This window comes from Coffea arabica, chromosome 1e (assembly GCF_036785885.1).
Source record: "Coffea arabica cultivar ET-39 chromosome 1e, Coffea Arabica ET-39 HiFi, whole genome shotgun sequence".
Taxonomy (NCBI): domain Eukaryota; kingdom Viridiplantae; phylum Streptophyta; class Magnoliopsida; order Gentianales; family Rubiaceae; genus Coffea; species Coffea arabica.
The window spans coordinates 45,079,474-45,104,174 of NC_092311.1; the positions used below are offsets into that span (position 1 = coordinate 45,079,474).

At 34.3% G+C, this 24,701-nt stretch overlaps 3 protein-coding genes across 3 annotated transcripts; 2 read left to right on the top strand and 1 right to left on the bottom strand.

The window, feature by feature from the left end:
• Nucleotides 1-4,686: 4,686 nt before the first annotated feature.
• On the top strand, nt 4,687-11,550 carry LOC113706191 (alcohol-forming fatty acyl-CoA reductase-like). Its single transcript, XM_027228085.2, has 10 exons — nt 4,687-4,897; nt 5,034-5,137; nt 5,960-6,162; nt 6,240-6,340; nt 7,690-7,882; nt 9,073-9,234; nt 9,383-9,464; nt 10,612-10,881; nt 10,989-11,116; nt 11,219-11,550. The coding sequence occupies exons 1-10, from the start codon at nt 4,819-4,821 to the stop codon at nt 11,367-11,369; spliced, it is 1,473 nt and encodes a 490-aa protein (XP_027083886.1). The 5' UTR covers nt 4,687-4,818; the 3' UTR covers nt 11,370-11,550.
• A 101-nt stretch (nt 11,551-11,651) lies between these two features.
• On the bottom strand, nt 11,652-16,778 carry LOC113706181 (proteinaceous RNase P 2-like). Its single transcript, XM_027228077.2, has 7 exons — nt 15,775-16,778; nt 14,565-14,957; nt 13,822-13,923; nt 13,544-13,716; nt 13,296-13,416; nt 12,654-12,722; nt 11,652-12,418 (listed from the first exon to the last, which is right to left on the bottom strand). Exons 1-7 carry the CDS (start codon nt 16,306-16,308, stop codon nt 12,161-12,163), a joined length of 1,650 nt encoding a protein of 549 aa, XP_027083878.1. The 5' UTR covers nt 16,309-16,778; the 3' UTR covers nt 11,652-12,160.
• Nucleotides 16,779-20,630: 3,852 nt separating this feature from the next.
• On the top strand, nt 20,631-21,139 carry LOC140018756 (uncharacterized). The gene is made up of 2 exons (XM_072071520.1): nt 20,631-20,978; nt 21,059-21,139. The coding sequence occupies exons 1-2, from the start codon at nt 20,631-20,633 to the stop codon at nt 21,137-21,139; spliced, it is 429 nt and encodes a 142-aa protein (XP_071927621.1).
• The last annotated feature ends 3,562 nt before the right edge of the window (nt 21,140-24,701 follow it).

Here is a 24,701-nt window from a genome sequence, read left to right on the forward strand (position 1 = left end):
TATAAGTTACACTTCAATATCTCCTAGTGTAAAACTTTCTAACTCTTGGTATACAATATTGCATAATTACAATGCATCATCTCCTTTCACTTCTAGACATTGAAGATATTGTATTTTAACTTTGCCCAAAACTTCATATTGCCTAAGCTATAGGAAATGTTACTGAAATCCAAGGCAAGAGGATTGATGTCGATTCTGCTTTTGTCTTGTCTTGTCTTTTATAAAGCAAATCCTTTGCCTATATTCTGTGCCCTTTGAAAAGGTGGTCCTAGTCATTTTTAGTCACTCTGATAAGTTTTATATATCTAGAGGTTGTCTTATTTGCTCCTGCTGTGAAGGATTAAATCGATTATCATACACTTCAAAGTTGCACTCTCTTTGATGCATTAAAGATTTGTATCACTGAAATCAAAACTTATACTCCAAATTCTAAGAATGCAAATCTTCTCCACAAATCTTCTCCACATTGTTTAGATGATAATCATATCAATGCCATGGCTTGTGGAAAAGAAATTGAAACTTCTTTCTTTTTTTTTTTTGGCCTCCCTTTTGGAGGTTAGCCTGTTTGGCAAGTGAGTTTTTTGGATGTTTGTCTAAAACTTTACTGTAGAAGTTTTTTTAAAAAAATTTGAAGTGTGTTTTTTTAAATATTTTGAAGTGTATAGTTTAAAAACTTTGAAAAGTTTTTTGAGGTTACTGTAGCTAAAGTTTTTTAAAAACTTGTAGCAGATAAACTTGGTAAAAAACTTGTCTTCCAAACAATAATGTGATTACTAGGGCTTGTCGGTGTTAGCAGTACTAAACTCCACATGCACTCACTTGCAAAAGAGTAAACCATTTGGTGAAACCTTATGGTGATGATGCTGATTTGATTGCAAGTTTTGGACATCTCATTGCTCGATCATAAATTTTATCTACTCTTTCAACGTATCCTATACAATTGTTGCCAAAATCTAGTATAACATAGATTCGAAAGTGGAGGAATTTAGTTGTACTAAAGTAAGTGCAATGATATGAAACTTTACTACTTACTTCTGTTGGACATGACTGATAATTAACCCACTTCTAAGAACATGGTTTGCAAGTGAAAATGAAGCATGGTTAGGAAGAGGAAGTGAGAAAAGTAAGAAGATAGAAATCAGGTTTGTACTATACGTTTATATCTGCCCAATGCTACAATGTTTTTCTTTTCTTTTTTTTTTTTCTTTTTGGGACAGACAGTTAGCTGCAGAAAGCCAAAAAAAAAAAAAAAGAATGGCCAAAGAATCATTTTCCAGTTTTGGAAAGCTTGGGCTGTTTTAATTGAGCCTGGTTGATGCTCAGCTCAATTTGATTGAATAAAGCTATGAAAATTTAGATATTAATAGTCTTTGTCTGGTTGGTCATGACACTAGTTTTTTCTTTAATAATGCCAACCCTATGTTCAGGCTTCAGGGGATTATACAAAAATTTTTTTGACTCAAATTTTCTTCTAATTGTCATGATGATGTGAGTAATGACCCTATGCATGCACTCTAGGTAGTAAGCTATATAACATTTAATCCACTGCAATTAAAATATTAAGCTTCTTTACTGTCAAGATTATCTAAGCATCAATGCAAGAAAGATTTTTTGACCAAAAAAAAGAAAAGAAAAGAAAAGAACTCTGACCTGAAAGTGCAGAGGTTTGTAGAAGAAAAGAAAGTGTTGAGCTACCACTAGTAATAGTTGTATATGTCTTTGTAGATTGAGTAGTTGATAATAGTTCATTATCCGATGGGTGTACGAGTTGAATTAATACTGGTTTGAGTTGTTGAGAAACATAACACAAAACCCACAAATTTAGTCAAATGTGGAACTCTCAATTTTCACACCATAACTATGGATCGAGTGTATTAATTAGATCATATTAAATTAGACACATGCAGGTCAAATTAAAAAACTACAAGTTATACACCATTATGGTAACTTCTCAATCAATTGTCGTTTAATTATGATGTTGTGAAGTGGGATGGTATCTCTATTGAGGCAAATCAGAACTAGAAAAAATGTACGATGCCTTTCTGCATCAAGGACATGCATAAAGCTCCAATGGATACCACAAATGGTGGGAATAAAAGCACCTTTTGGATCAACAGCATTCATGAATCCTGATGCTAGCTCCAGCAGCACCAAATTTGGTAATTAAGAAAGTTTATAAGGAAAAAATGTTACTTTAACGCCGGAATTTCAAAGTAGAAGGTTCATGATGTATCTTTTCCATATTCTTTGTTTTGGGTTAAATTTTAATATTCTACGCCTACACTTACTCCTCCTATACTATGAGGAAAGGAACAGATCCAACATTTTACATCTGCACCTACTCTTATATTACGATGGAAGGAGAAGCAAGAAAATCCTACCTACACCTACTCGCATATCATGGTTAAGGAGCAGATCCAATGAAATCATTGGGAACTCAAAAGAGATTAAAGTACCTCTAAATATGAGAAGCGAGGAAATCCTTGTATTTAATACTACTGATAACAGGATTTGATCCCTTAGGTAACACTCTTAAGAGTTTCTTTTAAAGGATTTGAGAAGCCATGAAATCTTCTTGGCTTTTTTTTTTTTTCACAATGTATCATTTGCATATTCTATAGGTTCAGATATTAGTTGATATGGTTCATGCATATAGCTTAATCATGACTACTCTGAACGAGTAAAGTAATTATTGAACGTAAGAAATTAAATGATGGTCGATCGAAGCTTCCTCTTTTGGCAAAACAAAAACTTTAATTTAGCTTCAAATTCACTTTATAGTCTTCGAAGTAGGTTGAAAGTTCATGGAGGAAAGTTGGTTTAGGTGCCATATCTGCACTACTTGCAGTGCAATAAACCATTTAGATTCAACCACGTATAGGCCTTTTTTTTTTTTTTTTAATTTTTTGGGTGAGAAAGTTGAAATGTATGAGCTTCTTTATTATTAGTACTTTTTTTTCCCCATCCTTTGAGCTGTCATTAAAGATCACCACGTACATGCCTACGTATAGAACTTCAGGCATTCATCTGTTGGTGGCACGAGGATCGAAAACTCCAGGAATTTATAGCGGTTGGTAGTCGCTAATCCGTAAAGCTCCAAACAGGGGTTCAGACCTATATATGGCAATCCTTATTGTAGTCAGAATTTAGAAGTCAAAACTGATCTGCAAATTTATTACTAAGACATGATAGTACACAAGAAATAGAGCTTTGTCATTTTCAGAATTGATCGTTCTTTGGTAATGTGTGCCTAAAAAGAAGATATTGTATGGGTCTCTAATTCCATTCCATTACCTCCTTGGCCAGTCGATTAATGTTGCTGGCTTTCTCCCAAGAAGGAAAAAAAAAAAAAAAAGCAATGGGTAACTCACTAAACATATGTAGAAAGAAAAAAGAAATAGTTAGAAAACCAGCTTACTAGATCTTTTCTTTCTCTCAATTGCTAACTTGTTTTTGCCTTGGGGTCAGATTCTTGCCGTTTGATAGAGCATTGATTTTAGTCAAGAAAAAGGTAAGGTTAATGGCATCCTTTCTAAGTTTTGTTTGATTAGGCATGATTAATTTCAACTATTTTTTTTGTTAGTAAACATTTAAAAAAGGGACAAATAGGAAAAATTAATGGAAAATAAAAATGTTACATTAAGCCACTCATCACTATTTAGTTACTGGACCAAGAACTAGTGCTAAAATAGGATCCCTGCTATTTCATCCACATAACTGTTCAAAAATAATGCATATTGCACATGTTCAAATAGCAAGAGGAGTGGAAAACCAACAAGTTAAAGGAGACCATTCAATGAATTATGCGACACAGAACATTGGTCGGATTAATGTGAAGTGCAGGTTTGTGACAATTACAATTCTCACTATTTGTGGGTTAGTGATTTTTTGATTTTTTTTTGAAACAGTGATTTGTTGATCTTAATACTCCCACTATTATGGGTTTAATTCTTATAAGCTCACCAAAAAGAAAAATTAACCGCCTATTTAATTTTACTTGCCAACCATGTCCTCGAACCGTTTACCTACATAAACCAAATTGACCTACAAAAATTATATTACTGTATGATAAATAGTAAATCCCACAAATGTGTGAGGAGAACATGGTCATAATAGGATTGAACAAGGTTAAATTGGTGATGCAAAGGCAAGTCCATTGTACACTGACATCCATTGTACATTGACATTCTACATGAGTTTTAGGGCCAATATTAGATATGTCCTACAACTCATGTAGGTCAATGCATGCAAATATACATACAGCACTTGCCCCAAGAAATAGTCTGCTTCACTAAAATGATGACTTAAAATAGAAAGCCATGAATTTGATATTATACTAATTTGCGATTTCATGTTGCTATGTTTGTAGGAATTAGGTTACACCCACTCAACCAAACATTTTTTAGCTAACCATACCTCCAAAGTATACTATTTTGACACATATGTAATATGACCTACAAAATGTAGCATTTTTAGGTGACCTCACACCAAGCAAAAGCGCAAGACAATTAGGTTACCATATGTTTTTTTTTAATACATTTTATAATGGTAGTATACTGTAAACTATCAGACCAAATTATCAACTGTACTTTCATGTGGCAATCTACCGAAAGAAATCCTCCGACAGTTTGCGTGCACTCAATCGATTGTACCATTTTGACGACCCTAGTCCTCATTCCACAGCTATATCAGACGCTTTCAATCCTTTGATTGTCTTAGGGAAAAAAAATTTCCCCAGCTAGCTAGTTCCACTTGAACTCTTCTGTTATTTAAGTCTATTCAGTCTTCCTTAGACTTCCTTACATTTACGAATTTGCTATGGAGTTGGGCAACATTGTGCAGTTTCTTGAGAACAGGGCCATTCTTGTGACTGGTGCAACCGGTTTCCTTGCAAAAAGTAAATGTTTCTCTAATCCTCTCTGGTTTGTGTATGCTTTAGAGCGTGTGTCTGTGTGTATGCGTGCAGGGGATAGGGGGTGGGGAATGGCGATCTTTTGGACATTGAGATTGATGTTGTTTCATTTTGGACGCAGTTTTCACTGAGAAAATACTCAGAGTTCAACCAAATGTGAAGAAGCTCTATCTTCTTCTAAGAGCTGCAGACAGCAAATCAGCCTTGCAGCGTTTCAACAGTGAGGTACACAAAAAAAAACTTCCTAATCAGTGTCCCACTTTGGTTTTGTTTTTCTTGAATGATGCAAAAAACAAAAAAATTTATTGCTCTTAAAGCTGATGAACACCCGCATTAGGCATTTGAATGCCTTGTCTTTTTTATGGTACTGAACCATAGATGAACTCCTAAATGCTGATAAAGGGATTTCATATCTTCTCTTCGAGTTGCATATTGCACTATTTCTTTTACTAAAAAAATTTATTATGGAAAGCAACTGATCCGTGTATCCAGTCTATGTTTGCTAATTGATGTTAGTATCTTACCTAGAAAACATACTTTTCTGTTTGATACAGCATTTTTTTTTTTGTTTTCTTGCTGAAAGATGAGGTGATAAGATTATTTTCAGTTTTACTCTATCTATTAGCTTAAGCAGAAAATTTACATTCTTTTTTGAGTTAATCTTGATTGGAGTTAGTTTAAAAGGCAGCAAATGTTCTTTTCCAGCTGTGAGATAGTATATATTATTGCTGAGACCACTAGTATCAATATAACCTAAGATTTTTACTCTAGTTTTAATCGCTATACTATACACTTAAATGTATCATAATGAACATGTAAGATAAAGTGGTACAAATGTACAAAGAAATGCTCCAAAATATCTCGCAAGTAATGCTATAATGATTGGCATCCAAGATGCATGAGAGTGAGAATATAGCGACTATATATATGAACTGCAAAGAGTACTTTTCTTCTTGATCATCTCAAATTTGTGTCTAAATTAGGGTATTGCTCTATTTTTTGTTAGCTAATTTCAGAAACTTCTGGCTTTTGTCTGCTTTTGTTTAGATAATAGCAAAGGACTTGTTCAGGGTTCTGAAGGAGAAATGTGGTACAGATCTGAATACCCTTATTGCACAAAAGATTACAGTTGTGCCTGGTGATATCACCTGTGATAACTTGGGAGTAAAGGACTTGAATTTGGTTGAAGAGATGTGGAGAGAAGTAGATGTTGTTGTTAACCTAGCTGCAACAACCAACTTTGATGAAAGGTAAATTCTACCAGTTATTCTTGCCATAAATATAAGTTTAATAAGTATACTGATCAATTCTTTAAGTTCTTTGGTAGATATGATGTATCCCTGGGAATTAATACAATGGGAGCTAAGCATGTATTGAACTTTGCAAAGAAATGTGCCAAATTGAAGGTTCTTCTCCATGTATCAACTGGTAAGAAGTGATTAGTTTGTTAATTATATAGCATTGACCAGATTAATTTTAATATATAGCTAACCGTTCACCTACATTACATTCGATCTTTAGTACCATAAAAAAAAAATTAAAAAAAGGCTTTCCTTAGTTAATCATCACATTTGAGTATGAGACAACCTTTTCTGAGGCAGGATTTTTGTTTATTTATTTTTAGCTATTCTAAGTGGCAAAGGTCTTTATCCAACCCTAAAAGTAGAGTCCATCAATAAATGTACTTCATATATATAGAAGTTGACTTTTGACCAAAAAATAAATAAATAAATAAATGTACTTCGATTCCCAAGGAATTTTGACTGAAAACAGAAACCAAACAAGACTTGTGTCATACCCAGAAGGTACAATTCTATTTACAAAGTGGACTATTAATTGGAGCTTTTATGAAAAGGCAATGGACAAATAATAGAGGGTTGATTCCACTTTGCACCCTTCAATTATATCTTTGAAAATTTTATTTTGGTCCCTAAATTTTAAAGTGAGACACTGAATTCCTAAAATATGAATATGTCCTATCTAAGTAAAAACATATCCCACTTTAGTCCTTATAGTATAAAAACTATCCCACTTAAGTATAAATTGTTTCATTTTAGTCCTTATGATATAAAATCTGTTCCACTGTAATCCTTAGGTATAAAATCGGTCTAACTTAAATATAAAATCTATCTCGCTTTTATCAACGATTTTATTTAAATGAAATAAATTTTATACTTTAGAAATTAAAGAGTTTCAACTTGAAGTTTTGAAACCAAATTAAAAATTCAAACATTGTTGAAAGATACAAAGTGAAATTAACCCTTTCAAATCAATAGGAAATGGATGCCTCCTTTTTTCATCCTACATAACTCTCTCTCTCTCTCTCTCAACCCCTTGGTTTTGGTGTGAATAAAAAATCTAACTCCCAAAAGTAGGTACTAAGGAAATAAACACATACTCTACTACATTAGCACGTATAATTTCAAATGCGTTAAAATGTACTTAATACTCAGGAGAATCTCCCAAAATCTGCATAGTATTCATCGTGCGAGTACCCAATACTATATGTCCCTTCTTGAAGTTCATATATCGACTTCTTCTTTTATATTGACTTCTCTCCATCAACTTCAATTATCAACGATCTTAGATCATCAGAGCAACCCAAATCAAAATCAGGGACAATTTTTGTCTTCGTATTTATTTTTGTTACCTCACTATGAAGGAGGAAAAATATATTGGACCAAACAAAAATCAAATTGCATGGATGAAGAATCTTAGTTACTAGTTTCTTAAGTAACATGTTCGTAATGAAGTCAAATTATGACTGCCCTTTTCAGCTTATGTATCTGGTGAAAAAGAGGGACTGATGTTGGAGACCCCCTATAACATGGGAGAGACCCTGAACGGGACATCTGGGCTAGACGTTGAAGTAGAGAAGAAATTTTTGGAAGAAAAGTTGAAAGAGCTCCGAGCTGAGAACAATTCTGAACAATCTATTACATTAGCCATGAAGGATCTTGGAATTCAAAGGTTTGTTTATTCTCTCCATTTTTCTCTTTTGAGTAGCTGATACAATTCTAAGTGACCATCGACATATCTTATGAACGAAACTGTATTTTCTTGCTGTTCAGTAATTATTATCTGTACGAAAATGTATTTTTTTTTCTGTTTAGCAATTACTGTATATTAATTAATTTTTTTGATAATTGCATATTAATTACTATCTATATGACCATCAACATATCTTAAGCATTATCTGTTTAGTAATTCATGCTCAAGAATTGTCTGGTATTATGTTGTGGTGTAATTGATTTAGAGTAGTTTCACATCTATGTTAGTTAGGCACATTATTGAAGATAGCTTGATATTGAGTTCTCTTTTATCTACCTCATGCACCATGTAGATGATTGGATTTGACCATTGGGGAATCATATTAACTGTTGGTATGCATTTTACTTTATTTTTTTTTCTTGTGGATAAGTTTGTGTATAAGAAAATCACCTAGCTGAGAATTTCGTGCTTAATTTTCGATTTGTTATTTTTTCTTTCTTTCGTTTTCCTTATTGCAGGTTCTAAGGTAATACTCTATTTTTTTAGATCCCTGATATGATAATTAAGAACATATAATCCTTTTCATACTAACGCAACTAGAAACATGACTTTGCGGAGCAGCAGATAATTAGTTCAACGAGCACCTTTGTTATAGGCACAAGAGTTAGCAGCCACTGACCCGCCACAACCAACTCCTTTTTTGTTTTTTTTTTTGGTTTGACAAGAAAATCCGCAATGGTTACTTGAGAGTGCGCGCTAGGTAAATCTCATCCTGTGCAATAACCTGCTAATCATACATACGTAAACCACCTTGTCATATCAAACAACTGATTTTGAACACTTAGACAGCAAATCTAACTTCCAAAATAGCAATTCATGTCACCAAAATATTGTTAAACATGATTACCAAAACTTCATTTTCAAGATTTTCATCTCTTAGAAATATTCCAAATCCAAGAAAAGTTCATGTGCTATACTTGCCTCATTTGGAAACTACTAATCAAGTTTTTTACCTTTGTCCGCAAAATTGCCATTATCTATTGGAACCCCACCCTCCCCCCCCCCCCCCCCCCCCCCCCCCCCCCCCCCAAAAAAAAAAAAGAATCATCATTCTGCATTTTAATTTCAACTTGATTTCTCATAATTTTCTTGTCTAAAAAATTTTATAGAGCAAGAAAATTTGGATGGCCAAACACCTACGTATTTACCAAGGCAATGGGAGAGATGCTACTTGGCCATCTGAAAGGAAATACCCCTCTTGTCATTGTTCGACCTACAATCATTACCAGTACTTTCAAAGAGCCTTTCCCTGGTTGGGTTGAAGGTGTAAGGTAATATTTTTTAACTACGTCCGTTTCTTCTTCAATTTTTTTTTTAAAATTTCCCACAGTTTGACTAGAACAATTTCTTACTTTTTTTTTTTTTTGAATCTTTGGTAGTTCATCAATATATTTGTGTAACGAATTATTGCAACTTCAGGACAATTGATAGCCTCACTGTTGGATATGCTAAAGGGAGAATAACTTGCTTCCTAGGCGACCCCAGGACCATAGTAGACGCGGTAAGTCCTCATTTCTGATTCCATGATTAGAGACTCTTATCAGCTTCCTTTGGATATTCAGGCAGAAATCTTGAAAGTTTTGTCTAAGTGATCAACACTTGGTTGTTCAAAAATAAAAATATCTTTAGCTCTTGCATGAAAGCACAAGGTCAAGAGTTAAGAGTTTCTTATCACAGCTCAAATGTTTTTGCAATTCATCAGTGCTACTAGGGGTGGGACTTAGAAATTGACCTGATCTTTGATAAACACTCACTTTGTAAAAGTTATAGACATATACGAAATTCATGCAATGGTTGTTTTGAATCGTTTTGGTCTTTCACAAATTGGTTAAGATTGTTTACAAGTTACAGAGTAAAAATATTTAAAATATAAGAATAAAGAAATAAAATGACTTTCAAGTTATGTACCATTCCTATTATCCTTTTTAAAAGGACAAACTCTACTTTGTGCCCCCGAATTTCTATCAATTTTTTTGCTTAGCTTCCTAAATTTTAATTTTGGACACTTTAGATGCTAAACTCTCAATTTTGAATATTTTAGACCCTAAACTTTCAAATTTGTCCCATTTAAATCTAATGAATGACAACTTTTACAAAATTAATGGGATAGAGAACCCGAAAATTCAATGATAATGTGCCAAAAGTAATCAAAAGGTACCAATACATCATAGTAAAAATAGAACAATACATTATCATTAATTTGGAACATCTTTTATCTCGTTCATTTTCCTACCAATACTAGTAATTGCGACCATATAAATTAATGATAATGTGCTAAAAATTGTCAATAAATCTAAGCATTTGCCAGTTAGAACAAAACAGTATATTGTCATTAATTTTTATCACCCTTTTTCTCGTTATTTTTACTAATATAATCGTTGATTGAACTTAAGTAGGACAAATTTAAGAGTTTAGGGTACAAAATATCCAAAATTAAGAGTTTAGAGTATAAAGTGTCCAAAATTGAAGTATACAGTGAAAAGTGAAAAAGTGAGGAATACAATTTTAATGATCGCAAAGTGGAGTTGCGTTTGTGGGCAAGTAAATGAGAATTGTATACATCATTTGTGGGCAAGTAAATGAGATTTACGTTTGTACTTGAGCACGAATACACAATTTCTACGTGAAAAGATGGCATTAATGTGCAGATCCCAGCTGACATGGTGGTGAATGCTATGATGGTGGCTATGATGGCTCATGCAAATCAACCCAGTGAAATGACCATTTATCAAGTAGGATCTTCTTTATCAAACCCTCTTCACTACTCCAGTCTTCAAAACTATGGCCTCAATTACTTCTCCAAGCATCCATGGATTGACAAAGCCGGGAACCCCGTAAAAGTTGGGAAAATCACAGTTCTCAGAACCATGTCAAGCTTCCGCAGATACTTGGCAATTCGTTATTTGCTTCCACTAAAGGTTGGTCTATTCTTTCTCCAAGTCTTCTTTTTTCCCATTTCAAATCGTAGTTTTTTTTTTTTTTTGGGAAAACTTTTGAATTATGATAAACCATACAATTAATTCAGGGATTACAAATCGTGAATGTTGCACTTTGCCAATATTTTGGAGGCTTGTACCATGATCTTCATCGAAAAATCAAGTTCGTAAACCGTATGATTGAACTCTATGGACCTTACCTGTTCTTTAAGGGAATGTAAGTATGAGAGTATTTGATCAATTTGAGGTCCTTTGCAAGAGTGGATATATCAAAAAATATGCATGCATCCATCTTTACGCGTTCTTCCTTTGTGCACAGTTATGATGACTTGAACACAGAAAAACTGCGTCGTGCTGCAAGAGAGTGCGATCCTGAGAATTTGTTCTACTTTGATCCCAAAAGTATTAACTGGGAAGATTATTTCATGAACACCCACATTCCTGGAGTGGTGAAATACGTATTCAAGTGATCAAGTTCCATTTGATTATTATTTGTTGAAGGCAGCTTCACATTCAAGAATCAAAAGTGTTTTATATTTTTATCCTTCTGGATAACGCATAAAGGCATTGTTTAAGATTGGTATATTTGTTGAAATCCATGTATTCCGGCCACTTATGTAGACGTATGTAATATGTTTTCTTTGTTCTCAATCAGTTTTAGATTTACCTGAACACTTAGTTTATACATACTACAGAGATTATGAGTCAAAATCCCAACAGATGCTTGTTAACACTTAACATGTCCCAACAGATTTTCCGGGGAAAAAAACAAAAAAAGCCAACGAATTTAGACATTCTAAACCAACTCCACAATAAGCAAACAGTAAGCCAACTCTGTGATCATGATTCTTTCCCGGATACTGCAACATTTTATGAAATGAGGCAGAAAGATGACCATCACAAGCACAAAGCAGCCCAACCACTGAACAAATGGGAGGCAAAATTGGAAGCAAGCTGGACAGTTCAGCAAACTTCCTATTACCAAAACCATGCAGTTTCAAGCTATAGATGCAAGGGCAAATGGAAGCTGAATCTCCCATTTCTCTAATATAAACTCGTAGAAAAATTCATAAAACAAGAGCGCTAAATTGGATCTTGCTCTGCTTGATGAACGGCTATAACCATGGACCAAGGTTACGATAAAATAATTAGATTGAAATGCGCAAGGCTCTTCCTTTAAAGTATGGTTATTTTCATGAGACTTGCTGCCCTTGTAATATTCAGGAGCCTGAAGGGATCATCTGGTAGAACCAAACGCAATTCAAACTTCAGGGCTGGATGAAGACCTCTCTTTCCTTTTACCAGTTATAGATGTCAATTTGTCATCAGAATGTCCAACAGAGTTATTTCTGTTAGCCAGTGTTTCCAATTTGTTTGAGTTTGACAGTTGATTATCATCATTCAAACCACTGGCCAAGGCATCACAGGAGCCTGATCTCGTGATGCAAAGCCAAGTTCTCAAAGATTCATCAATAGTTTCACCAGCCACGGGCACATGCCATGATCCTTTCTCTGACTCCTGAAACATATATTTTTCTGATGAATATCCCAAACAACAACACACAAAGACTACCATAAACTTTTACGTAAAGCAACAATGAATTACCCATGGCAAAGTTAGAAAGTAAACAAAGTGCGAAGTAGAACAAAAGGATGAGAGAGGCGGCTCCTTGCAGAACAAAGTGCAAATAAAAATATCCATTTCTTGGAAAGAGAAAATATGAAACGAAAGCCAATTATAAAGCTAGAACTACCTGGATGACAAGGGAATATGTTGGCGGCATCAGAAGCTTTAGATTTCCTTTCACAAATGTATACTTGACCTGCAATATGGGTAGTGCAACAGATCAATTGCGAAAACCAAGAGGAAAGGTATAATCACAAGCACCAGACTAGCTCTGATTTTATTTAACTCAAAGATTATGAAATCTGCACTAAAGCTAATAAGTTTGTTGCACAATTGCATTAATTCACTTTCATCATTAAAGGAAAACATTTTTTGCTTCAAGGAAAATTTAGCAGCTTGAACTACCCGAGGTAGGGGAAAGATACGATCTCAACTTCTTAATCTCCTGCATAAAATCTTGAACACAAAATGCATGCTTTTCGAGTCAAAGACCTTTTCCTTTTCCACTGTTCTTTTTTACTTTTCATTTGATTTCACATGCACGCAACACGGGGAGTTGGGGTTCGTGGTAGAACATAATTGTAGAAAGAGATATTCTAACTTCCTCAACTTTAGAGATTCAACAAATGCAATTAACTGTCAAGAAAAGTTTTGGCTTTCACGAAAAACTTGCTACTCCTTAATGATCATACCCAAGCTTGCCGTGGACTTTCAAATGAAATATGAAGATACAAGGAAGGGATAAAATAGAGGAACCAAACATGTCTACCTGATGTCTTTCTTTCCATCTAAGGAAAAAGCTGTTGCCTAGAAGCTCAAATGTGTGATCTCTCATTTCATCATTTGTAACAAGCAGACACTTAAGCTTCACAGCAGCATATAGCCAATACCTATAATACCAATAAAGAAGAACTACCAAATGAATGTCATGCATGAAGATTCCTGCCTGCTTCAGATGATCTAAATATGGTGCCACTAACAACAGAATTATTAAATTTTTAAGTACATATCACCAACCAATCATCATTTGATCCATATGGCGTTCCATAAAGCAGCCCCTGATCAATCCAATCCTGCAGCAAGTCTCTATTGGAAGCTTTCTCCAAGAGTTGCCTAATGCGTTTCTTGTGCAAGATAATGAGCGGCCATTTCTTGCTCCTGCTATACAGTTCCCTAACAACAGCATCAAGCTGCTCTATTGCAATTTCATAGACAATACAAAAATTAGACATGGAATATCGGGCACGCAAAACCAAAGATGATTAAGAAGGCAAAAATTATCAAAGTTTTACAACCTGGGGAATACTGAATCCACCCTCTGCAAAATTCTGTTGATAAAGCCCCACATTTGCTCCATCCACTATAGCTTCATAATCAGAGCATTCTTCTATCCAGTCCTTTATCATTTCAGAAGCAGAAAGGAGTCAATAAGACTTGGAGAAGTATCAAATGCAGAAACCGCACACAAACACACAGAAACATATAGATATGCACACAGATATTGATATATATCTACACACACACACATATAGATATGCAAATAGATACATATAAACACACAAACACACACACATCTTATTACAAATTTACAGATAGCTGAAGAACGAAACCAATTTTAACACTACGGCATTCACCCATGTTCTCTTGCTGGTTACCCAGTGAACATATATCATTTTAGGAATTGTGCAAATGATTAAAGTCATTCCTATCCATTTTAGAGCACAAAGAGAAGGATTTAAATTTTCCCACTAGCAAAATAAATATTTTACAGTCAAAACTTTTAGCTACAGGAAAGAATAAATAAAGCCAAATTTCCTTTCGTTGTTATCTCTGTGATTTGCTTTTCAAATCATCATATAAATAAACAAGTAAACAAAAACCAGAGTGGTGTGCCACTATATCAACTTCTCCTCTTGTATAAATTTCCAATATGAAGAATTTTCGGAAAAAAGATATAAGACCTCAAGTCTCAATTATCAATTTCAAGTGTTCAAAGCAAATACTTAATTGATAGAACAACTACTTGCACCTTGCTCACCTGAAATTCCTTGAAATTGGACTGAACTTCCCTTTCCATTGCCAACGAAGCCACTGACTGTGCAAAACGCTCAGTCTCTGTTGTATCAATATCAACACAAGTTAACTGCTCCCCACAAGTGCAACACCTCCCATCTGAAACAACATTGGATCTATGCACAACCCACTTTCCCTTCCCGAGCCATCCAAGTCCATGCCACCCATCTCCATTCCTCAACTTCACTTGATTCACGTGATCCACATTCTGGATTTCCAAACCCACGTCAGATGCAACTTCCCCACAAAACCAACTCTCTAAAATATTCGCAGTTGACTCATTGACTTCTCTAACTGATGCTCTTAGCTTATGCAAGTACTCGTAAACTTTATCTCCTTTCCCCTTCTCAACATTTACCTTCAGGCAAAAGCAGTAACATATAAGAAAGAGTAATTCTCTTTGTTCAAAAGATACTAGCAATGGCCTTCTACTAGCAACTTCCGTGGAACAAATAAGGCAAGCCAATGTAAAAGATTAAAAAAAAATGGATGCTAGAAACATCTTTATATCTCAGCTGGTGATAAATAATTCAAAGTTCAGTGCTATGCCATCACATTGTGTAAAATTTGATGTCCCTCAATTTTACAACAATTTAGATGCTAGAAGCTCTGATTAGTAACAAGTTGCAGATCAAACAAAATGGTACAAGAATTTTTTCGAAGTGTTACTGCTTATAAAGCTTTCTTCATGGTTACAAAATCAGAGTGATGATATCAAAGTTGAAAGGCACCATATATAACTTAAATCAATGACCTTTCCAGTCCCTCCAATCCAAAATTACTAGCTAGAATCATACTTAGGATACTTCATGGTTTCTAGTGGCAGATGAATGTACAAGCAATAATATATTACGTTCAACAATATGGCAAAATCCACCGCATCCAAGTTATTAAGAAGAATAAGAGCTTTTTGATCAAATAAAGCCGACATTCTTTATTTTATGTATGATGACTAATATCTACGAAAACACTATCCAAAACTGAAAACTTCAGTACAACTATCTTCTGAAACCAGACCATTTTTGGAACTAAAAACATGAACTACCTCAAAAGTTGTCGATCCAATAACTACAGAACATTAACCTGATCAATACCAACAATAATGTAAATGCCCCCTCACAAAGAATAAGCTCAATTAAGACAATGTAAGTATCAAGCACCCCAAAAGATACTACCTTTAACAATGCAGAGAGCTCGGGTTCTTCGAGGCGCAATCCCAGAGAGCCCATGTGCTCCTCAACTTCAGAAGCCTTATCAGCCATCCCATTTCTGCAAAAACACAACAAAGCAGGCGCATAAGTCCTCAACTTCCCCTGATTTCCCACACTTCTGGCGAGCTCGAAAGCCGCATCACCATCAGCTTTGGCAGCTGCCAGCCTGGCCACGGCGGTGACGGTGGCCTCACTGGGGCTAACGTGATTGGCAATCATATGATGGTAAACCCGGAACCCAAATTCGATTGCGGAGGATTTCGTTGATGGATGGTCGGAGTTTACTGAGTTTGAGCAGATATAGAGAAGTGAATTGTAGTGGTGGTGGGTCAGGTGGATTTCTGAACCGGTGGTGGGGACGGAGTCGAAGAGGGAGATGGCGGTGGAGAGGTCCTTGTTTTTGGAACAATGGTCGAGGTTTAGCCGGAATTGGATTTCTGGGGTAAGGTTTTTCCTCTTTTTGTTCCTCACGTTGGTGGCGGTGTTGCTGGTGTTCATGGCGACTGCGGTAGCGGTTTTGCCCAGAAATATGAATTTGTTGACTTAAATGTCAAAGTAATAGTAGTATTACCTTGCAGTCAATTGTAAACACTCCCAACATTCTATCGGGCTATTTTTAATGAATGAATAACTGCAGAAACCTCCAGTGACAGTCGCCGGATCTCTCCTAAGGTTTTGAAAATTACACAAGCCTTCCCTCTTTAAATGATTTAAGGTAACAAAATAGGCCAAACAGTTAATTTTTTTTTTCGGATATGATAAATTCTATTCTACATCTGCTCCTACTCTACACTAAGGGGAAGGGGTGGATCCAAGAGAGTTAATGAAAAATCCGGAAGGGACTGAACCGCTACTGAACTAAGGAAAAGGGGTGGGTGGACCCAAGGGAGTCAATAGGGAACCTGAAGGGGATTGAACTTAGCGATGGCAACGGGGGCGGGCATCCGCCCCGTGGGGGGTCATTGGCACGGGAGGGGGGGAATTGTTTCCCTCCGTTTAGAAACGGGGTGGGACCCCCGCCCCGCCACTCGTTTGAAAATATATATATGTACATAATTATATATATAATGATATTATCAATTATACTATTAATTATACATGTCTATTAATAAAAATTATTAATTATTTATACTAAATTTATTAATACATTTATGTTAAATTCCTAACTACACTTAATATAATAACACTTTTTTCTAAAAAAAACACAATAATAATTTAGTGATTGTGTTTGTATCAAAAGTGAAAACTTGATTATTTTAATTATATTTGTTTTATCATATTAGATTGTATTCAAATAACCTTTGTTTAATTATTTTTATGAGTTTCAATTGTGAAGTTACAATGAATAATAATTTGTTGATGTGTTGATATTTTAATACTTGATTATTTGCTCAAATTTAATTATAATGAAATTATATAATAAAATTTTTTTAACCCCACGGGTGCCCCCGCGGGGGAAGCGAGGCGGGGCAGGGGCGGGGGAAATTAAAATGCAACGGGGACGGGGATTGGGAGAGGTGCCCCCCGCCCCACTCCCATCTCATTGCCACCCCTAATTGAACTGCTACTAAATCAGATGAGTCTCTTTGCACCCGTTAGTGAAAATTTCAGGAAATCTTGGACAAGAATGTTGGCTAAGGGATGCCAAGAGAAATCCTGAACCAAACAATTGATGCCTTTGGAGATCTTATAATACCCTTCTCTTAATCTTAAAAAAAAAAAAAAAGTGTGTTGCTCTAAAAGTTCTTAAGCTGCCAAATATAGGTTTCATGCTAGGCAACTTTATTTATGTGATCAATGGTCTTATTATTAAATTGATATGGGTGAAGTGCTTGATATGTATAATCATTTCTTTCCTTATTTTTTCCACGGCTGTAATGCAATTTTTGCCTTTGAATTTTTTTTTCTCTTTCAATGAAAAGGGAACAGGAGGAGTTGGGATATGAATTAGATAGTATAGGAAGCTACTTTGTTAAGACATAAGAACAAGGTAGAGATTTAGAATTCATCCAAGAAGAAAAAAAGATTATGAAGTTGCAATTGGTGAATGACGGTAAAAGTTGTATAAATTGGAATGAAATTGAAGTCTTTTAGGATAGGAGTGGGAATTGAAAAAAAAGAATTTGAATGATCAATGAAGTCCATTTTGCATCCAAAAAAAAAGGAAGTCTTTTATAGCTAGTTTGGGAGGATGGAAATGAAAAGAAAAGAAAAGAAAAGTTTTGGAATGATAAGAAAGTTTTTCCATTGTTTGGGAGCAAAAATGAGAAAGAAAAGAAAAGAATTGGAAAGATTTCACCTCCCTCCATGTTTTGGAAAACTCTTCGCCCAAAATAAGGCGGAAAGGCAAGGAACGTGCGGAAGTTTAAGTAAAATTTTAAATATGACAAAATTACCCTTAAAATCTTGATACAAAACATTTTAATACCTGATGAATTCCTCCACTACAAAACCCACGACAAAATATCTCCTCTCACTTTATCTAGCCATCGTCTTCTTCCTCTGAGAAATAGGTGGCCATTTGCATCCTTCTGCATCTTCGATGGGCTTCTAATCGGATAGATCTCTATTTCATTTTATTTTCTTTAGCTATTTTTTGTTGAGATGTTGCATATTGATGGGGAAGACAAATTAATTATATATCTAGAAAGTGACTTTGTTTATATAATAATTTGCTATATCTTCTGGGTTTCTATGGCTGCATTGAAATTCCATGAGTTCTTCTACTTTTTTTATTTTAGGGTCACACAAAATTGTGAATTGATATACCTTTGATAAAATATAGGTATTTTTGCAAAGTATTCTTGTGTCCTAAAATCAATGAAAAAAAGTAATGTATCAAAGAATAGAAACTTTGATTAATATATTATTTAAGAAAGGCCATATACATCATCTGATAGAAAGTTAATAATAACTAATCAAAAAATCCAATAGGATATTGATTTTTTTTTTTTATCAAAATAGGATATTGATTACATAAATTGAGTGAAAACATAATTAGAAAATGAGGAATAATACATTTTATTGTGAATGTGAGAGTATAATGTATTCGGATATAGTACACACAGATAGTTGGGGAGTGTTATCTTTAATTTTTGTAATTGACCATGAGTCCTTATTAGGGGATATAAATATTTTACATTGCTTTCATACTTTTGAGTAAAGCTTTTGCACAAGTCATATGCAAATGATGAGGTATGTCTCAGCGTGGAATTATGGATGACAGTGACTTTTTTAATATTATAGAATAAATCAACTAACATTAGTACTTTTAGATGGATAAGGAAGCAATTGATGTTCTAAACAAGTTTCATATTCAACAAAGAAGTCGACAATTAGCTGTTGTTGAAGTTATTTGTCGAGTGACAAAATTGATTATGTCTCGGAGGGTTCGTAGTAGAAATTATGTAGATCAGCCTATTGGCTACCGGTCTGTAGAAAGCCAGAATGTACAAGAGGAAATATTGATGCAACTTAGGACAAATGGTAACGTGAATAAAGTTATCCGAATGGAGCCTAAGACTTTTACACATTTGTGTGAGTTGTTACAAACAGATGGGGGTTTATGACCCACCCAAAGAGCAACCATACAAGAGCAAATTGCTAAGTTTCTTCACATTTTATCACTTCCAGCAGTGAATGGGACAATTTCATTCTTTTATCGTCGCTCGACTGAAACTATTAGCCGCCATTTTCATAAAGTACTTAAAGCAGTTATATTTTTAGAAGAACAATTTTTACGACAGCCTATGGGAGAAAAAATACCACCAGAAATCCTTAATAGTGAGAGGTTTTATCCATATTTCAAGATGATTTTATTTTCTATATAGGTTGAATTTTTAACTTCACATATGAATTCTTATTAAAAATTAATTTACTAAAATATATGTAGGATTGTGTGGGTGCAATTGATGAAACTCATATTCGTGTCAAAGTGTCTAATACTGAGGCAGCAAGGTATTGTGGCAGGACAGAGCATCTAACACAAAATGTGTTGGCTGCATGCTCTTTTGATTTAAAATTCACATATGTTCTATTTGGATAGGAAGGGACTGCATCAGACTCGAGAATCATAAAAAATACATTTAACAGAGAAGACAAATTAATTATTCCTAATGGTAATTTTAAATTTTTTATATGTATAATTGCATATATTAGTAACTTGCTAAAGTCTTTATAGGTAAATTTTGCCTTGTTGATGGTGGATTCATGTTAAAAAGTGGACTACTTATGCCTTATAGAGGGGTTGCGTACCATTTAAAAGAGTACTCAAATCGAGGGCCAGGAGATTATCGAGAACTTTTCAATTTTCGACATGCATCATTGCGTAATGCAATCGAGAGAGCATTTGGAATCTTGAAAAAACACTTCCCAATCATAGGTGATAACTAGTCAACATATGATGTCAATACGCAGTCAAAAATTGTTTTTGCTTGTTATATTTTGCACAACTTTTTGATGGAAGTAGATCCAGATTTGGAATATATTGATGAAGTAGATGCATAATTGGCACACCAATCTCCTGTCGAGGATGAAAGTATTGCATCTACTAGTACTGAAGAAGATTCATCACAAGGCGAATCTTTGAGAAACCAAATAGCCATGCTAATGTGGAATGATTATGTAGTTTAAAATTCTTGAATTTGGTGCTGTAAACTTTTGAATATTTTTTAGCTGTAAACTTCCTAACATGAACTAAATGGTATGTTTTGGTCTTGGTTTGGTGCATGCACAATGTTATCAAGATGTTGCAATTGTTTAAAATATTTATTTGTTGCTAATTGTGCTTACTATCTTATCATTACCATTTAGCATTTGAAATGGGTGAAAATTTGAAGAAAGATCAGGAAGCTAAGAAAGAGCACTTGAAATGGACACAAACTATGGATGATGCTTATATCCAAACATTATTGAATCAACACTATGAAGGGTATCGACTTGATGGAACTTTCACAACAACGGCATATAACAACATTGTCAAGGAATTGAAGGATAAACTTGGCAAGGATTTCACCAAAGGTCATTTGATGAATCGAATGAAGACACTTAAATTGCATTTCAATGAGTGTTATGACTTGTTTAGAAATGGAAAATTTAGTGGCTTTTCTTGGAGCCCTGTGACAAAAACTTGGAATGCTAAACCTGAAGTTTGGGAGCAACTTTTAAAGGTATGCGGTCGTTAAATTTAGTTACTTTTTTTTTTTGCTCATTTTCAATTCCTATTGTGACAATACTCCTATTTATTTAGGAAAAATCTGATGCTGAAAAATGGAGGACAAAACAAATCCATAACTATGACAAATTAGAAGAGTTATTTGCTAAGGATTGAGCTACGGGACAAGATGTTGAAACAGCAAAAGAAACACGCAATAGATGGGCCAATAAACCAAATGGTACTGAATTGGAAAATTTTATTGACGTCAACCATCTTCTCTCTCTAAATAAGATTACTATAGAGAGTTTTGACAACACAACTAAAGATACCGGTATGAAAGTTTCCAAAGCTTGCAACAAAAAATCAGTATAAGGTACGTCATCTGCTCAAGGGAAAAAAAGAAAGTTGTCTGTTGTTGATGAAGAACTTGAAATTATAAAAGGTGCACTTGATAATGTTGCTAATGCAATAAGGGAGGGAAATTTTATTTTTCAATATTCTAGAAAATGCTTGTATACTGAAAACGAGATTTACAAGGAGCTAACTAGTATTGGAGTTGAAGCGGACTCTATTGGTCACTGCTATCTCTTTTTGACTCAAAACCAAGCTAAATCAATAGCATTTTTTGGTTGTCTAGCAGAAAGGCGCAAGAGTATATTGGAAAAAATGATGCAACAGCATATTGGGAAAATGATGGATGGTCTTCATCATTCAATCCATTTGGATGAAAATAGGAACACATTTGAACATATAAAATGAGCTGTGTTGATACCTGTACATCCTCTCTGTTTTGGTCTTTTGAAAATAGAACATGCTTTAGCTATATTTTTTGCATCAGGATGTAAAGGCATGCAGAAAAGCCTTTTTAGTTTTTGGTATCAAGATGTAAAAGTATGCAAAATATCTTTTGTAATTATGTAGATCCCTTTATTTTTGCCTTTGGGATATGGAACTTGGATTCTGCCTTTTTGTATTAGGATGTATTGATATGGAAGTTGTAAACATAACTCTATTGGCCTTATCAATTGTAATGATGAAATGGAACCATATGAATGTTAATATTTTGTTGTGTGGTTGTAGTAATTGTTAACTTGTATCAATTGGACCTACGTGATCTAAAGTTCTTGACATAAGTAATTTACATCTTTTACTCTATAATTTTCATTAGATTGCAGCAAATGACCAAATCTACATTAATTTGTTTAATTCACATTTGCTTATAGAAAGGGCATATTTGTAAAGTAATTTGTTTGAGTATCTTTTCCTTTCATTTGTATTCAACTCTCAAACAAAAGAAAAATACTTACTTTCTTTCTTTCTTAAAACTCCCAAACAATTTAGATAGAAATTTTGATCCTTTCTTTTCTTTTCTAACTTATCCCTTCTCTTTTTTTCTTTTATATTCTAAACTCTCAAATTGAGAGTTAAAAGGAGTAGGAAAGAAAGACTAGTGGTTGAGGTTGATGTTCTATCTCAATTTGAAATTTTTTGTTCTACAAATGAGTCTAACTAGTATGTGAGGGTTATTTATGTAAATTTACATCAGAAGGGATGTAAGTGTAATATTTAAAATGTCAAAGAAGGCTTCTACCATTAGAAACCTCAAAAGATATTTTCAAAATTATCCCTTACTAAAACTAGGAGAGGTTCACTACACAACCCTCGGTCGATGTTGATAAATATAATGATGCTCAATTCTATTCAGTTATGCCCAATTATGCTCAGGTTTGAGTAAATTTTGAGTAAATCAAGGCTAAAGTTTTACACCTTAGATGTAAGTATCCTAAAACATTTAGAATCTATAGTTTTTAAAATTTTAAAACTTATGATCTTAATAAAGGTTATTCATCAAAAAGAATAAAACCTACAAAACAATTTTAGATTAGAATATGTGAGCGGAACATGCATAAAAAATAGCCTACACGTTAGGAAAACCATGATGCATGCTACTACCAAACCTCAACATTATTGAAAATGCATGATATTTTCTTATCTACTAGTAGTGCAATTATTAAAAAGATTTTTAGCTAATGCTATAAATTTGTGGATTAAGTAGATTCTCTGTCTTGTGTATTTCTTAGCCATGCATGATAATTTCTAGAGAAGGTATAGGTTATCGCAAACATGCTGCAACATAAGTATTCTTGAATGAAAATGGAAACGAGATGGAAACACCACAAATCCTGCAATGCAATTTTGCAGAGAGGGAAGGATAAGTTGACTGATTTGGGGGAAGGGAATGTAAGTGAAAGGTTTTGGATTTGAATCCTCCTACTTACACTTAAAAAAATTAAAAAAAAAACAATACAATTTTTCAAAGCTGGCAATCTTATTAGAATTTTGTCAATAATATATTTTGGCGCTTGTTTTCCGATTAATTTGATCAATTAGCACTTCTATTACCCTTCACCATGTATGTCATTTGCATTATTCTAAAACTATATCTTATGAAGTATGGACAATATTTTGGTGTCTTCAAGTGATCAAGGCATCATAACATGATGCTAAGCCCTTTTAGTACAATAGCTTATATGTCTATTATTTAGTAGTCATGACTGAGAAACGGTCATATAATTTCTTATTTGGTAATAATTATTAGCTGGCTTAGAAGTTCACAGGAAAAACCTATTTTTTTCTTCAATAACAGAAAAGAAAAGTAATGAGCAGCTAGCTTGCGGCTTTAACCTAATTAAAATAAAGGTAGCAATTTGTAGTTGCATAGCTAGCCTAGTAATTGTTTACTAGTGACATGGTCTGCATGTGTCCAACCCCTTCAGGCAATAAACATGCATTATCCTGAGGTGTTTGCTAGGAAAAATTCCAAGGTGCATGCACACAAATATATATATATATTATTTTTATAAAAATACTCCTAATATGTACACCACTCTAGAAAAACTAAAAGCCCATTTTTCTGCCATCTGCCGCTGCGTGTATATGTGTACGTGTACTATCGCGCGTACACGCAATTTTGAATTAGACTACTCATAATAGATTACATCTATTATTTTGTAATCTATACTTTTTTTTTCTTCTAAGAAGTTCGATATTTCATATCTACCTTGAGTTACTTGTAGCTGCAAAAGGCAGGATCTTGACCATACACAAAAATAAGATGACCTATAAGGCAAGGCTTTTCCTTCGTTTCACTTTTCGAAGATGAGCTTACCCTGAACTCCTTGACTATCGCATTGCCTACCTATGGCTATGCTACTAGGACCAGCCACTGCTGCTTTTTTTGATTGGGGTAGAGGTGCTGTCTCGGGCCCTTAATCATTTACAAGAAGTACCAGCTTTTAATGCTTTCAAAGTTCCTCGTGGTTGTCCTTTTATATCTCATTTCGTCCCATTTGCTGCTGTCACTCTTCTTCTCTGTAACTTATACCCAAAAATTTTCTTCCACCACTTTGACTATTTCTCCCACTCATCCCTATCTCTCTCTTTCCATCTTCTTCATCTTCATGGCCTCTTTGTCTTCCACTTTTATCAATTTTTTCTCACAGTTCCTAAAGCTTTGGCTTCTTGGTTCCTGTAACACATAATGAGGTGTGTCGATTATTGAAGAAGGCTATGAGATTGAAGCTTCAATTGCTTTTTCAGCTTCGTTATTTTGGATCCCCAACTCAAGACCAAATTTGATCTGATTCTTGTGTAAAAATATTGGATGCACCACGTGATGTATTAATACCTATTATCTATTGTTAAGTTTGGTCCCAAAAAATTGATACCCCAAACG